We start from the raw sequence: 15,862 nt of genomic DNA, 5'->3' as shown, positions 1-15,862 counted from the left end.
TTTCTTTCTTTCTTTCTTTCTTTCTTTCTTTCTTTCTTTCTTTCTTTTTTTCTCTTTCTTTCTTTCTTTCTTTGAGGTAGGCAGGTGTCTCATTTTTGCTACTTCTGCTATTTTTTCTAACATCTCAGTTCAGATGCGTTTGTTTTCCTTCCTTCCTTCTTTCCTTCCTTCCCTCCATCCCACCCTCCCTCCCTCCCTCACTCCCTCCCTCCCTCCCTTCCTTTCTTCTTTCCTTCCTTTTCTGCAATAGCATGTGTACTACTAGATATTCGCCAACTTTGTGTTACAAAATAAGATACAGATCAATCTTTTCACTGATGCTGGTTGGCACAGTTCAGAGACTGTTCTGAAGTTGCATGAGGAGGAATATGGCTATGGTGTTTTCCTCACTGTGCCAGTGGCCCTTTGGTTCTTGAAATAATGTCTTCTCTATCATGGAGAAGGTAATATGTCCCTTGGTTGTAGATTCTGTGGTGTAGCTAGCTTGAGGATTTGTTCCTGAAAGTTCAACCTAAAGTTTGTTTCTTCAGCCCTCTGGACAATTCTGTAAACTCTTTAATAAATCCTTATCTGTTAAGAACTTAGACAGAACTATGTTTTCTGCAGCTTAAATCTTATGAATCAGACTCCAATGCCCAGAGAGTTAGAAGGATTGAACTCTGCTAATTGAGATGGCTGTTTTTAGGAGAAATAACAAGCATTTTATTTCCATAAGTTTAGTTTGAAACCCTATTAAACTTCCAAATGTTAACATCAGTTAGATAGTTTGGACTGGAAATGCAAAGTTTTAAGTATTCAGTGTATAAATAGTACTTAGAGTTAGGAGATCTGATGAGATCACTGAGAGAGTAATCACTGAGAGAGTAAATATCAAGAAACAAGAGATAAGATTCATTGAGTCCTGGAGCTCTCCAAAGTTTAGAGATTGGGACAGCAGGCTGGGAGGATGGATGAGGAAGATCCAACCAAACCTACTAAGGAGTGATCAACGAACTAAGTGGAAGACTAGATGAATGGTGTCCTAGGAGCCAAATAAAGAAACAGTTCCAAAAGAAGGGAAAGGTCAGCTATGTCAAATGTAAATATGTCAAGGAAATGAGGACTAAGATGGTGACTGGTTTTGCAAAGCAAAGGGTAAAACTAGCTATGATTGGCACAGCTTTGGCAATTAGAAATCATTTCTTAATATGCTTCATCAGTGTTCAAGTTATAATATTCATGGAGAATAAACAAATGTCTAGCACTAGGGTAGAATAAAAAATAAGTGTGAATGACTGTGGAAGGATAGTTAAAAACTGAAACAATTAGTACACAGGTTACACCATTAGTATTAAATATCAAGTACACTACTGGAAATTTAAGGGGAAAAAGGCAAGCAGAAGGTCACAGCCCTACTTCAGTAATGGTTTCAGTTGTGCATGTTCCATTTGGATCTTAATGAGAAAAGTAAACCCGATCATGTCAGCAATTTGCTTAAGAATTTCTCCTTGTTATTAAGATAAAGTTAAACTTACTAGTAGAACGCACATAGTCCATAGTGATTTGACCCCTACCTCCTTCTTCAGCCTCATCTACTTGCTCCATTCCATTACAACTTGGAAGCCTAAGCCACCCAGAGCTCCTCTAAGGAGCTCTCACTTCTGTACTTCCCTCTTCTTCTACAGTTATTCACCTGCAGAAAAATTTTCCATTCTTCAGGACTCAACTCAGTTGTCTCCTTCTCTAAGCCTTCTCTTGTTTTTTACCACCTTACCTCAGGGTTTAATATTCATCTCATTTGTTACCAAATCACCAAACAGCTCTATACTAGAATCATAGCACTCATCACTAAAAGTTGTAATTATTATCCTACTTTTGTCTCCTTCACGAGGCCAGTAAACCACATGAGAGCAGGGGCCATGACTAAATTTACTTCTATCTTTAGGACCTAGAGCAGTACCTCCCACAGGATATAGTAAGTGCTCAGTAACTCCCTGGTAAATGAATGAATAAACAAATAAATATCATTCAATGGCTTTAGAGCCTTTCTCAGTTGAAACCTATTATTAGGTTTTTAGTGATTTTATTTCTCATTTTACTTTTGTTACACCTCATGAACATCTTTAATCAGATCTGTTTATTTTTATATGTTTAAAGAGGTATTAAATCTCAGTGAAACAGACTCTTAGAATTAAAGCAATCCTAACCAGAAAAGATGTAAACGTACTTGTTGAAGAAACAAAGGGAAAGGGCCCAAGGAATTCTCTTGCATAGAGCAAGGAATAGGTGCCCATCTCCTCTTGGCACGCCGGAGAACAGTTTCTCTAGTGTGTCGTGTCTTCAATACCTGAATTTAGAGAAAAACAAATACATAAACAAACAAAAGCAGCACAGTCTACTTTGTGTAAAATAGTGGACAACTCATAAACCTAATCCTTCTTTAGAGGTTCAGCGTCAGGCATTTCCACGCTGAAGCTAAACCAGTTAATAAAGTCTTTCTGCATTAGAAGGGTAAGAAAGAATATATCCAGATTTTATAGGTATCAAGAAACAGAGAATTTCTTTTTGTACACCATTCTAACACTGACTATACTTTCATGTTAGGAAAATCACCATTATATGCTTAGGTCTTCTTGCTTTGTCCCAAATAGAGATATAGAACACATTCCCTCTACAACAATCTCCAGATAGCACTTACCTGTTCTTTTAGTTAAAAGCTCATGCCCTTAGGTCAGAGAAAGAAAATGTATGTCCTTCACTGCCACAGTGTTCTATCTACACTGTCTGATACGGTAGCCCTTGGCCACCATAAGTCATGTGATTGTTTAAATTTAAATTAACTGGCATTAAATAACATAAGAAGCTCTATCCTTCGGTTGCACTAGCCACATGCCAAGTGCAGAGTAGCCATTAATATTGAGCTACCATATCAAACAGTGCGGACAGCGCGCGTCTCTATCACGGGAGAAAGTTCTGTTAGACTTTTTAGTGATGTTCATCTCATTTCATGATGCAGCAAGGGAGCTATTTTATTTCATGAAAATTAATGAATAAATAATTGCATTAAACATTTAGCAAAGTGCTAAACTGTAACTTAAATTAGCTTTATTGTTGATACAGTTAACACAGATTAGATATAAACCAGTCTAAACCTTTCATCATTTTGTGACTACTTTCATAATGGCATTCCTCACTGTAAAGGCTTTGCATTAAAAAAATTCTGAATTCTATAATAGAGGGATAATCAAACCGACACCAGTGCACAAAAGACAATAGTTAGAATTTAGAGGTGGAAGAAACCCTCACAGAGAAATAATTTAGGTTGAATAAAGTAAAACCAAAACCAGAGTTCAACAAGTGTTAAGAAAGAGAGAGAGGGAGAGACAAAGAGAGTGAGAGGTAGAGAGAAAGATAGAAAAAGGGAGAGAGGGAAGGTGACAGGGAGGGAAGAAACGGAAGGGGAAAGAGAAGGGGAAGGAAAGGAGAAGGAAAAGGGAAGGAATGAAAGGACAGGGTAAAAAAAATGGAAAGGAAGAAAAAGGGTAAGAAAATGGAAGCGAAGTGAAAAGAAAGGAAACAAAATGAAAACAAAAGGGGAAAATACCCTATTTATCCTTGTTTCTCTTTGCAATTTTTAATGAGAGTATTCTAACGAAAAAAATGCCTGAAAATATTTAATGTACTTTAAATACCTTCTTCTGATGTTCTAGCAGCACGGTAACCTCTTTCTGTTTCTGCCTCCTTTTGTCAGAAAGCCATATGGTAAATGATCTTTTCTCATCAGACAGTACAACAGCTCTGGCTGTGTACACTGACCCATCACTTAGAACTCTGAAATCAGGATCACTTGACTGGATGAGGTCTGCAGATCTGAAGCACTCTTCCAAATTAACTGCAAGTAAAAATTTCCAAGTTATAAGGTGGAAACACATGAGAAGAAAAAATGTGTTGAAATAATTTATATAATCTTTTTAAAAACCATGAAGTGGGATGAAATCAGCCAACCGCTTTGCATTTACCAGATATCTAAACCTGTTTTTTACATTACTTAAAAAATAATCATTTTCTTTCAGTTAAAAAATAATTATCTAGTGTATATTTCTATTAAATAAACCTTTTATTAAATAAAGTTTTAAACCTTTATATGCTTCTAATAGACTTATGAAAATGACCTTCCAGTTAAAGATTTGGGCATGTTATAATCATGACAAAACTTAGCTACATGCCCCCAATACACCTGAATAAACATATAGAAGAGTTGCCCTAACAATACAATCTGAGGGTTTAAGATACACCTATATTTAGTGAGAAGTCATGAGCCAATGAGCAATGGAGTGTATGAGTTTGGTAAAGAGTCACATAAGAAAAATCTGATCTCCGAATTTTTCTTCCCACTGGCACTTTTCTGTACACAATTTCCCCTGCAGGCCCACGATACTCTGTGTGTTCCAAGCTTTCCAAGGCCCCACACTGAAACTCTACATTAAGTCTTTCTTCCCTGGGATTTCTGGCCTCTAGTAACGGGTAATAAAATGCATATAAACATCGAAATGTACCTGTCATCCATCCCATTCTTCAACTATTTGTCTTAACAGAAAGCAAATGGATAAATTACTACTCCTATAAGTAACAACCTCTCAAAGGATTCATTTGCTAAGTCCATGAGTCATGTTTTCACATTAATTCAAATCTGTCACAGGTGGAAACATTTAGCAAAAAAATAAAATAAACATCTTTAGGGCTGATGACATATTTCTCTCATCTTCACATTTTTAGCAGAATGATAACTTCTGGTTTACTCCCTGGAGGGACATCCCTTGTTAGTAGATTCAGGCTACCTCCAAAAGGCAAAGGTATTATATCATGCTCTTTCCAGCCTATGTAAACTAAATTTCTGCTTTAAACAGACTTTTAAAATTTCTCACCTCTGCCAATTATTTTGTCTGCCTCTAGTTTAGAAGGTACATTAAGTATCACCTTTTTGCAGGCTTCACCAGCAAGACTGAAGATCTAGAATTTAAAAGGTCACATTAATACAGAGAAAATAAAGATTAGAAAAACATAATCATATAAATAGATGTGATTAAACAAGCAACTGACAAAGTCCAACACCCATTTATAATAAACCCCCAGCAAACCAGGAATAGAAAGGAACTTGCTCAATATGATAAAGTTCATTTATGACAAACAACAACAAACTTCATATTTAAAGGAGAAAGATTGAATTATTTCTTCTAGCATCAGGAACAAGACAATGATGTCTGCTCTGCTCTAACTACTTCTTTTTTATTTATTTGTTTATTTATTTTTGTGACTGAGTCTTGCTCTATTGCCTAGGCTGGAGTGCAACAGCATACTCTCAGCTCACGGCACCCTCCACCTCCTGGCTTCAAGCAATTCTCCCGCCTCAGCCTCCCAAGTAGCTGGGATTACAGGCGCCCACCACCATGAGCAGCTAATTTTTATAGTTTTAGTAGGGATGGGGTTTCACCATGCTTCTATTTAACATTATACTGGAGCTTCTAGCCAGGAAAATTACACAAGAAAATAAAATCAAAGGCATCCAAATTGGAAAGGAAAAGGTAAAATTGTTTCTATTCACAGATGACATAAATTTGTAGACGGAAAATCCTAGGAATCCACTAAAACCTGTCTAAATAAATGAGTTCAGTAAGGCTACTGGATACAAGATGAGCATGTGACTGCATTCCTGTACACTAGCATTGAAAAATTTGGAAACTAAGCAAGAAAATTGATTTGTAGAGTATTAAGAAGAATAAAATACTTAGGAATAAATGTCATCAAAGAAATAAAATAGTACACACTGAAAACCATAAAACATTGCTGAAGGAAATTTTTAAAGACCTAGATAAATAGAGAGATAGCCCATCTTCATGGATCAGAATACACATTCCCAAAATTAATTTACAGATTCAGTACAATCTCTATAAAAATCCCAGATAACTTTTTTGAAAAAATTGAAAATTAATCTTTATAGAAATACAAGGTACCCGAATAAAATTGAAAAACAAAAAAAAAAAATTGAAAGACATATTTACCAATTTCAAAACTTGCTACAAAGCTACAATAATCAAAACAGAGTGGTACTGGCAATACAATAAATATATAGATGAATGGAATAGAACTTAAATGCCAGAAATAAGGCCTTACATTTATGGTTAGCTTCCAGAAATTTCTAGAGAAATAAATAGTCTTTCCAACAAATGGTGTTGGGATGATTTGATATCTTCCTGAAAAAAAAAGTGAATTTGAACCCCTACCTCACACCATACATGAAAATTAGCTCAAAATGAACCACAGACATAAATGTAAGAAATAAATTATTTAGAGGTAAACTTGAGAGCAAATCTTTATGATGTTGGGTTAGGAAATGATTTATTATATACAACACCAAAAACACAGTGATAAAGAAAAGTTGTTAAATAATACTTATTCAAAGTAAAAACTTCTGCTCTCCAGAAAAATACCACTTTCTTTACAAAAGTGAAAAATATAACTCATGGGATAGAAGAAAATAGTTTCAAACCAATAAAGGACTGGTATCAAAAATATTTAAAGAATTCCTGCAACTCAATAATAAAAAGACAAATAACACAGAAAAATGGGCAAAGGATTGGGATAGGTATTATCCCAAAAAAGATATTAAAATGGCCAAAAAGTAGATGAAAAGATACCCAACATCATTAGGTTTTAGGGAAATGGTTATCTAAATCACAATGCAATACCTACTTGCTAGGATAACTAAAATAAATGAGACAGAAAATAACAAGTATTGGTGAGGATGTCGAGAAACTGAAACCTCTACACATTGCTGGAGGAAAGGTAAAGTGGTGCAGACGCTTTGGAAAATAGTTTTGCAATTTCTCAAAAAGTTAAACATAAACTTAAATGATCCATCAATTCCACTCTTCCTAAATGAAATAAAAACCTATGTCCACACAAAAACTTGTCATGAATATTCACAGTACATACCATTATTCACATCAGGCAAAAAGTGAAAACAATCCATACAACGAAATTTACTTTGTTAAGTACTATGCATGCCACAACAAGGATAAACCTACAAAACATACTCAGTCAAAGAAACTAGACACAAAACAACACATACTGTATGATTTCATTTACATAAAATGTCCACAATAGGTAAATATGCAGGAACAAAGTAAATTTCCATGGGAAGTGCTTGTAAATGGGCATGAGGCTTATTTTTAAAGTGATGAAAAACTTCTAAAATCAGATTGTAGTAATGATTGCACGTTCTTCAAATTTACTAAAATTCACTGCATTATACACTTAACAAAGGTGAATTTTACAAATGTAAATTATATCTCAATAATGCAGTTTAAAACAAAAAAGGGCACTGACGTTGATCGAAAAATGACTCTTTCCAGTTACTTCCACAAATTGGTAGTGAAAGGCCTTGTCAAATTTATAAATTCACAGAAGTAATTTCAGCACAATAAAATGGAATAATAACCACAAAGAAGTATTTTATTTCTGATATAATCAAATATAAAACGGATTTCTGCACAAATTAAAAGATTTTAACTCATAGTTACACAACATAACTGTAAATATATCGATATACAAATATATACATTATCAAAATGATTCTAATATGTGATCTAAAATTATTGTACTTCTCAAAGATTCACCTTACCCTCACTTGAATTAGACAGAATAAATAAAATATCTCAAAAATATGGACAAATAGGGCCAACATGTAACTGCTTGGACAAACGGAGGCAGGATGGTGCACTTCCGCGTTCTTCTTCACCACCAACTCTTCCCGTGTGTGCGAGAATGCAGCTGACACCCGGGAAGGTGCAGATTAATCAGGCATGCACCAGGTGGTGTCAATCCGAGGAGATCAAGATTTACCTGGTGGCACCTGCGGAGCGCCCCCTCTCCCCCGACATGCCCGTGCCTCGCCTATTGCCCTTCCACTCCTAGAAAAGTCGCTCCCAGCAGATGTGCCGGGGGCGGGCTTTCTCAGCCCCCACTCTTGTCGGGACTGTATTAGAAACCGCCCCCCCACTTCCCCCAGCTCCGGTCCCTGAAGCTAGATGACCAAAGAATAAATTTGCAGTTTTGCTTTTAGCCTTGCCTACTCGCTGGTTCTTTTGTGCCCACTCTGGTGGTCTTAGAAAAACAAATCAGTAACAATGCTGTTTAATTTAGATATAATAAGCCAAGAAGTCATTTTCAGAAAATCCTAACCAGATTGCAAACTGGGACAATGAAGTTATAAGTTGTTTGTCCTTTAAAAAAAATCATACATATGCTTAATTTAATATTTTCCTTAAGCATATAGTTGCCACCTTGGGATGAAAAATGGTTTCCTTCAACAAACCACCCATTGGTTGAAATATATTGTAACTCTATAGTCGCTATTTTGGAATCCCAAAAAAATGCTACGCCCAATATATACTTATTCACATCTCTTTTCAAAATACTTCAGCTAACTGAAATATTTAAATCAATTAGAACATAATAAATGCTCTGTGTCCATCTAGATCTTTAAAAAAACTAAATATTTTGCAATTTTTGTTCCATTTTTTAATTAAAATTTACAGATGTGGCTAAAGTCTTATGCTCTATTATATTTCCAACTCTTCTCCAGGGAATAGTTTTTTCAGAAGTTAGAATTTATACTTCCTCAGTAGGATTTTATACTTTTATTATATAGTATATGCTTGGGCCTATAAAATATAAGCTGGTATTGGGTAGTATGTGTTTATATGCATCCCTTTGCCATTTGCTTTTTTCACCCAACAGTATATCTGAGATTTTTCCATAAATGTACCACAGTTTATTATTAGTCATTCTTCTGTTGATGGTTATTTAGACTGTTTTTCATTTCTTCTATTACAAATGATGCTATGTGAGCAGCACTGCCTACAGCGGAAATTACTGTGCCATACACGAACATCTTCAATTTTATTAGCTATTGCCAAGTTGCTCTCCAAAGTACTAATATCAATTTCTATTAATGCCCCCAGCATATTAAATCTCTCTATTTCCCATATCCTCCCTTACAAATAATTTTATGACTTCTTCCATGTTGCCAACCTAACAGCTGTTTTAATTTGCATTTTATTAATTTTTAGTGAGATTGACTGTATTTTCTTGTGTTTATCTGCCATTTATTTTCTGTAAATTGTCTATTCTCCTTTAATCACTTAAGTTTGCATTTTTTAAATTTATTTTTTCTTACAGCTTTACATAGTTTGTTTTTTTACCTTTTATTACGAAATCTTTTGATAAACAGAGTGCTTCAATTTTGTTTTTTTTATTTGACACATCTTTATTAAAATTTTATGTATACCAGATACTCAAAAACTTCAAAGTCCCCATTGCTCAATCTTCTTTTTTAAAGTAGTATTTTTGCTCTTTTTAGACTTTGACTTTCAAAACAATTTTATGATCAGCTGCCCAAGTTCTGTAAAAATTTCTTTTAGGATGTTGATGACATTCCATTTCATTTAAATATTAATTTAAAGAGGATTTGACATTTAGGGCTCTTGAGACTTTCCATCCATCAACATGATTCATTCTCAATTACTTATGAATCATGTTTCCTTTTTGCTGTTTCCCTCCCCCGCCCCCCTCCCCGCTTTGAGACGGAGTCTCACTCTGTCGCCCAGGCTGGAGTGCAGTGGCATGATCTCAGCTCACTACAATATCTGCCCCGGGGTTCCAGCAGTTCTCCTGCCTCAGCCTCCTGAGTAGCTGGGATTACAGGCGTGCACCACCATGCCCGGCTAATTTTTGTATTTTTAGTAGAGATGGGGTTTCATCATGTTGGCCAGGCTGGTCTCGAACTCCTGACCTCATGATCCGCCTGCCTTAGCCTCCCAAAGTGCTGGGATTACAGGCATGAGCCACTGCGCTCAGTCGAATTATGTTTGCTTTTCAATAAAGCTTTGTAATTTTTGCTATAAAGGTCTTTCACATTTTTTGTTACATTTATCTTAGACACATTGATTTGTTGTTGTATGAATGGGATTCCTCTTAACATATTTTTGAGTTGTCCCTTGATAATATATACAATCATGTAAAAATGTTAAGCTTATATTCATGAAACTTGCTTACTTTTATTAGTTCTAGTATCTGTCAATAGATAGTGTTGGATTTCTATGTAGTTAATCCTGTCGCTGGCAAAATGACAATTAGGTTTACTTTCTTTTAATCCTACAAGTCTTTCATCATTGCTAATTTTTATCTGATATGCTTTTTAGGACCTCTTCTGGAATGCTGAATAGAAACACCTATACTGACCATTATGGATTTGTTTCTAACTTAAAGAGAATATTTTTTATAATTTTGCCATTAATTATGAGTCTTTTTCTTTTTTCCTTATAACGTTCATTCATTCATTCATTTTTCTTAGATACGTTTCATTACATTAAGAGAGTTCACACTTGGCAGGTGCAGTGGCTCACACCTGTAATCCGAGCATGCTGGAAGGCCGAGGCAGGCAGATCATGAGGTCAGGAGTTCGAGACCAGCTTGACTAACATGGTGAAACCCCATCTCTACTAAAAATACAAAAATTAGCTGGGTGTGGTGGCGCGAGCCTGTAATCCCAGCTACTCAGGAAGCTGAGGCAGGAGAATCACTTGAACCTGGGAGGCAGAGGTTGCAGTGAGTCAAGATCATGCCATTGCACTCCAGCCTGGGTGACAGAGTGATACTCCATCTCAAAAAAAAAAAAAAAAAAAAAAAAAAAGTTCATTCTCTATATTCTGAGTGTACTATGAATTATATGAATTCTTTTAAATCGAACTGTTTCCACTATTTCTGAAATAATCAGTTTTTCTCTATTGATACATTTTCTCTGTTGATACTATGTTAAAATACAATAATAGATGTTCTAATGTGAAACCATGTTTCCTTTCCTGAGATAAGCCTTATAGGAACATCATATATTTATGCTTACAAATATATTGGTTTGCTTTCAATTTATCTCAACATTTCACATATTTGTAAGTAAGATCAGGCTACTATTTTTCAACATCATACAATCCTCATAAAATGATTTAAGAAGAGTACTGTATTTTTCTGTTGTTTGAAACAATTTACATAAAGTACAGACTCTCTGTTCCATATAATTTTGAAAGAATTAACTTGTCATAAGCCCAGGCCTGGTGGATCTAAAGAAGTGTGTGTGGAGCTATCTGGCTTCTAATTCAGTTTATTTAATGGTTACAGATCTATTTAGAAATTGTATGGGAGGCCGAGACGGGTGGATCACGAGGTCAGCAGATCGAGACCATCCTGGCTAACCTGGTGAAACCCCGTCTCTACTAAAAAATACAAAAAACTAGCTGGGCGAGATGGCGGGCGCCTGTAGTCCCAGCTACTTGGGAGGCTGAGGCAGGAGAATGGTGTGAACCCGGGAGGCGGAGCTTGCAGTGAGCTGAGATCCGGCCACTGCACTCCAGCCTGGGCGGCAGAGCGAGACTCCGCCTCAAAAAAAAAAAAAAAAAAAAAAAAAATTGTATACCTACTCAAGTCAATGTTGGTTATGTGTATTTTTTAAGAAGTTGTCTGTTTTGTCTGTATTTTCAAATTAATTGGAATTATCTATTAATACTATTTTACTTTTTAACATTTGTTCTCTCCAAAACTGTACTTCCTTTTCATTCCTAATATTGTTTTATCTATGCCTTTTCTGTTTTTACTTGCTCAATTTGAGCAGAGTTTCTCTATACTCAAGAGGTTTGGTTTAGTTGATACCCTCTACTGCCCATTTCTTTCCTTTTTTAAAAATGTTCTTCCTAAAATATATTATAAATACCAAAGATTACATACAGCATACGTGTGTGTTTTAATAAATAATAAAATGAACATTAGGGTATTCACATTCAAGGTTAAGAAATGGAACATCACTAATATTTTCAAAGTTCCTAACTATACAGCAGTAGTTCATTCATTTTCATTGCCACATAGGACATTATTAGAAAGAATGTACAGTTAATTCATTAATACGACGTTTGAAAGGGATAATATTCAATATAGACTTCAGTTATAGTATATTTCTTGAAACTATGAATTCAATTGAGATTATGTTTTTGTGAGGTTTGGCTGCATTATTGAAAATAAAATAAAGTAAAAAAATGTAAAGACACTAGTATATTAACAATGATGAACTAATGACCTTTAAAGTTATTTTATGATAAAAATAACTTCTGTATACAAGAGTGCCCATATTTTAAATTAAAATATACAAAACTAAGCTTAAAAATGATAATGTAAAGTATTACCTACTGCAGCCTAAGCAAAATAAATTGGTTTGTTGCATTTTACAGTACTAAGCAAATTGTATTAATTGCATGATAGAAAGCTTATCAGACAAATCACTAAATCCTGATTGAAAAATTTAATGCCAAAGAGAGAATGAAAATTAAAGGTGTTATCTACAGTTGTTTCACTTTTATGCTAGTGTTTAATTTTACAGTAAATACACAAAGTAGGCTTTCTAAAATGACACCCTGCTTCGGTAGAGAAAGAAGAAAAAGAATGGAAATATATGGCATGTCTTAAATGTGAAGAGGATCTTCTGGATTGAACACAATAATTACAGAATTTTAAACTCTTCATCTCTCCTGTGGCCATAAGTCTTCTTCAGAATGGAAATATTACCTTTCCAATTCTTACCACTTCAAAAGTAAATTGCAAGATTTACTGCTCTGCATTCTCAGTACTTAGATGAGTATAATAAATTTGTTTCTACCCAAACTCATTGTAAGATGGGAATTCCAGCTATCATACTTTCAATGGAAAGTATGATTAACTACAGGTCACCACAAATACCATCTATGGAGCAGGGCTGCCACATGGGAATTACAGCAGGACCAAAGAATGTGCATGAGTTTACATTTATTTATTCAGAACGTGCTTCCGTATCTAGCTGTATCTCAATAGGAACATCAACAATCTCCTTTTAATAAGGTAGCTGATAATGCATCAATCTAAATATAGGTATACTACAATTTTGACTTTTTTAAGCTTGCAGTTTTAAAACTAGTTTTCATCTACTTCCTTTATTTGCCATAATCTTCTTTTCATGAATGTAAAAGTCTTTAGAAATTACTATCCTCCCTTTTATTTTAAAATGATGAATATATCAACTATTATCAAAAGCAAAACAATCACACAAGTTTTTCTGGTACAGACTCACATTATTCACATTAACCCTATAAAATATAAAAATTTGGATGCCTATTTATCCACATAGGTTGCGGGCAGAGTTCATATCCTCCAAAGAGGAAAAGTACAGATTTGAGGGGAGTTATTTCAAATGTTTCAACTATTTTAGTTCCTTTAGGAAAGGAGCCCATTTAACAAAATGATGGATTAGCTGTGTCCAAGTATGTGCCATTTATAATGTATAATAGTTAAAGTGGATTTGGTAACTGTATCAACACATATTTTTAAAAGAATCGTATTATTTGTAACAGGCAGAAGACAACTGATCTCATGAAAATTAGTTTCCACCATCTCTAACAATTCTGGTTACATTAAGAAGAAAATACACTTTCTGAGGCAATCAAAAGCTTAACAATAGTGAGATGCTCTGATATACTTCTTTTTTTAGTATTCCCCTCTCATTTTTTTCTTTCTGCGTGTGATTATTAGAAATTGTATTTACACTTTAGAGTGTAGTGGGGCACAGGGTGGGAAGGAGATACAGGAAAAGTGCAGAATGGGAAAATTCCTCAACCTGTTGGGCTGCTTACTGGGAAGACTAAAATTTAACAAGTCTCAGATTCTTGTTAAAGACTTGCTTTGAAAAGCTGTCTCCTTAGAACAAACAATGTTTTAAAGATAAATAATGGTTTAAAGATACCCATTAAAGTCTCTATAAAATGAAAAGTGTTTCTAAAATGCTATATTAATATTATAGTGAAAAGTTGAGAGTCGCATGAGTCAAAAGGAAGGAAATACAGACATGAGATGGTCAAGAGAAGTGTTAATTTACCCATTCGGTCCGAAATTGCAAGTGTTTGTAAACTGACAATTGCAGATGAAAGCAATTGTCATTTTATGTACACTTTCGGATATTTAAGTTTCCAGATATTTAATCTAAACCCAATGGAATTAAAAAAAAAAATCTTAAACCAGTATGTCCTAGATCAAAGCTGGAGCTTCCTCCATTTAGATTTACGCGCACCTTCTTCCTTGCCACAGCCCGACACCCCCAGCCATGCCTTGCCAGGACATCTCCTGGTCTTCTATGGCCTCCAGAAGCCATGAGCGAATGCGAGAAAATCTGAGAGCAGCACCCGCAATTTCGTTCCCCATCCTCAATCCCTTCGTAAAGGAAACACAAAACCCCAAATGCATGCTTGTAAACTGAAAAGCTGAAAAAGCTTTTAAATATGTTACAAAAGAACACATTTTGCAAGCAGTTTGCATTTGTAGTCATTTCATAAGCTCAGATATTTTGTCAGAACAGTTTCCGGGCAAATAGATGCGCTTATTTGTCCAATTCCTTCTGCATAAACATACCGTAGATCATAACTGCCAATCCCATATTCATATGTCGCTGACCTAAAGGGAGCACAACCCTTAGACCCACTCCCACTTGCCAGGGTGGAGGGCTGGGAAGCACTAAGAATCCACGAGACCAGATTCGACTCACTGCCGACGCGGATACTATACACCTCGCTCCCATCGGACCCCATGCACAACCGTGGATGCGGGGAAGTCGCGGGTCCGCGCATCCTTTCTGAGCTTGCGGAATGAAACTCTGTTGAAGCCTGAAGCTTCGCGTGCAACCGCGCAGCCAGAGTTCCGAACACTTCAAGTCTCCCGTGTTCTCAGAGCATTGTCTCTAACTTCCTCTCCTAGAGGATTTCGTCCTGTGCGGCAGGTTTCCGGAGACTCGAAACCCCGGGTTGTGCTCCGATCGCGCACTCCTCCAAGTACGACCCAACCCCACCGCATCCATCATCCCACACCACTGTCACCCTCTACCCGTCTCCCCACCTCGGCCGCATCCCCCAAACACAACACGACCCCAGCCCCCATTCTGGCCCAGGCTTCCCACACCTTCGCGTCCCGGGCACATCCCGCCCCCGGCTGGGGGGCTGGCAGGGGTGGACCGCTTGCGTGAGCTTCTGAATACCCTTTAGGGGAGATACCGAGAAACTCGCTTCTCAGGGGCAGCCCCACAAAGGGACCCAGGGACACAGCCCCGGGTGCACACACTAACGAACCCATCCAGGTCAACTGGGACCCAGAGCGGGGGAGGGGGCAGCCCCTAAATCCCATTTCACGTCTGTGCTTTGAGCTCTCAGGGATCCTAAAATACTGACCAACAAGCTCTCTTCCACCCTCTCCACCCAAAGGCGCCGTCCAACCACCACCACCAGCAGCTCCACCACCTGGGGAGGAGCGTGAATCCCAACCCCCTGCCCAACCGGCGACGGCGCCCGCCAGAGCGCAGCAATGCTTGAGCGCGACTCAGAATTCCAACAATCGAACGCGGTGTCTCAAAACAAAAAGCTGAGTCCAGAGTCGACCGGCAAGCACGCATTTTCTCTCCTCACTCCTGCAGGCCCGAACTTGGGGCTGCTACCAGACCCGCAGCATCGACCTGAGCCGCGGTGGTCACGTTTCGGCCCGCTTTGTCCCCAGCTCCGCGCAGCGTCCAGAGCGGATCCACCCGGGTCCCCATCCCAGCCCTATCCGGCGAGGTCTGGCTCACCACGAGGGTCAGCAGCAGCTGCCGGCAGGCAGCTCCGCGCACGGAGCGCCGGGGCCCAGCGGCTGCCATCGGGATGCAGGGCAGGGCCAGGAGAACGCGGGCGCCGGGAGGGTGCCGAGAGCGAGATCTGCTGAGGTGTGGGGC

At 37.3% G+C, this 15,862-nt stretch overlaps 1 protein-coding gene across 2 annotated transcripts in view; it reads right to left on the bottom strand.

The window, feature by feature from the left end:
* The window catches only part of DSC3 (desmocollin 3), a 48,218-nt gene extending 32,356 nt beyond the window's left edge, over positions 1-15,862 (bottom strand). Inside the window, exons 1-4 of one of the 2 annotated variants that reach the window (XM_023207498.1) lie at positions 15,719-15,862; positions 4,905-4,989; positions 3,672-3,871; positions 2,207-2,326 (exon numbers count right to left, since the gene is read on the bottom strand). In XM_023207498.1, the coding sequence (XP_023063266.1) occupies positions 2,207-2,326; positions 3,672-3,871; positions 4,905-4,989; positions 15,719-15,787 (474 nt within the window). In that variant the 5' untranslated portion in view covers positions 15,788-15,862. The remainder of the gene's footprint in view (positions 1-2,206; positions 2,327-3,671; positions 3,872-4,904; positions 4,990-15,718) is intronic. The other variant, XM_023207499.1, reaches the window with a different exon arrangement.

This window comes from Piliocolobus tephrosceles, chromosome 18, assembly GCF_002776525.5.
Source record: "Piliocolobus tephrosceles isolate RC106 chromosome 18, ASM277652v3, whole genome shotgun sequence".
NCBI classification, from domain to species: Eukaryota; Metazoa; Chordata; class Mammalia; order Primates; family Cercopithecidae; genus Piliocolobus; species Piliocolobus tephrosceles.
The sequence above is the reverse complement of the archived record's forward strand: the minus strand, read 5'-3'. Positions and strand labels throughout refer to the sequence as shown.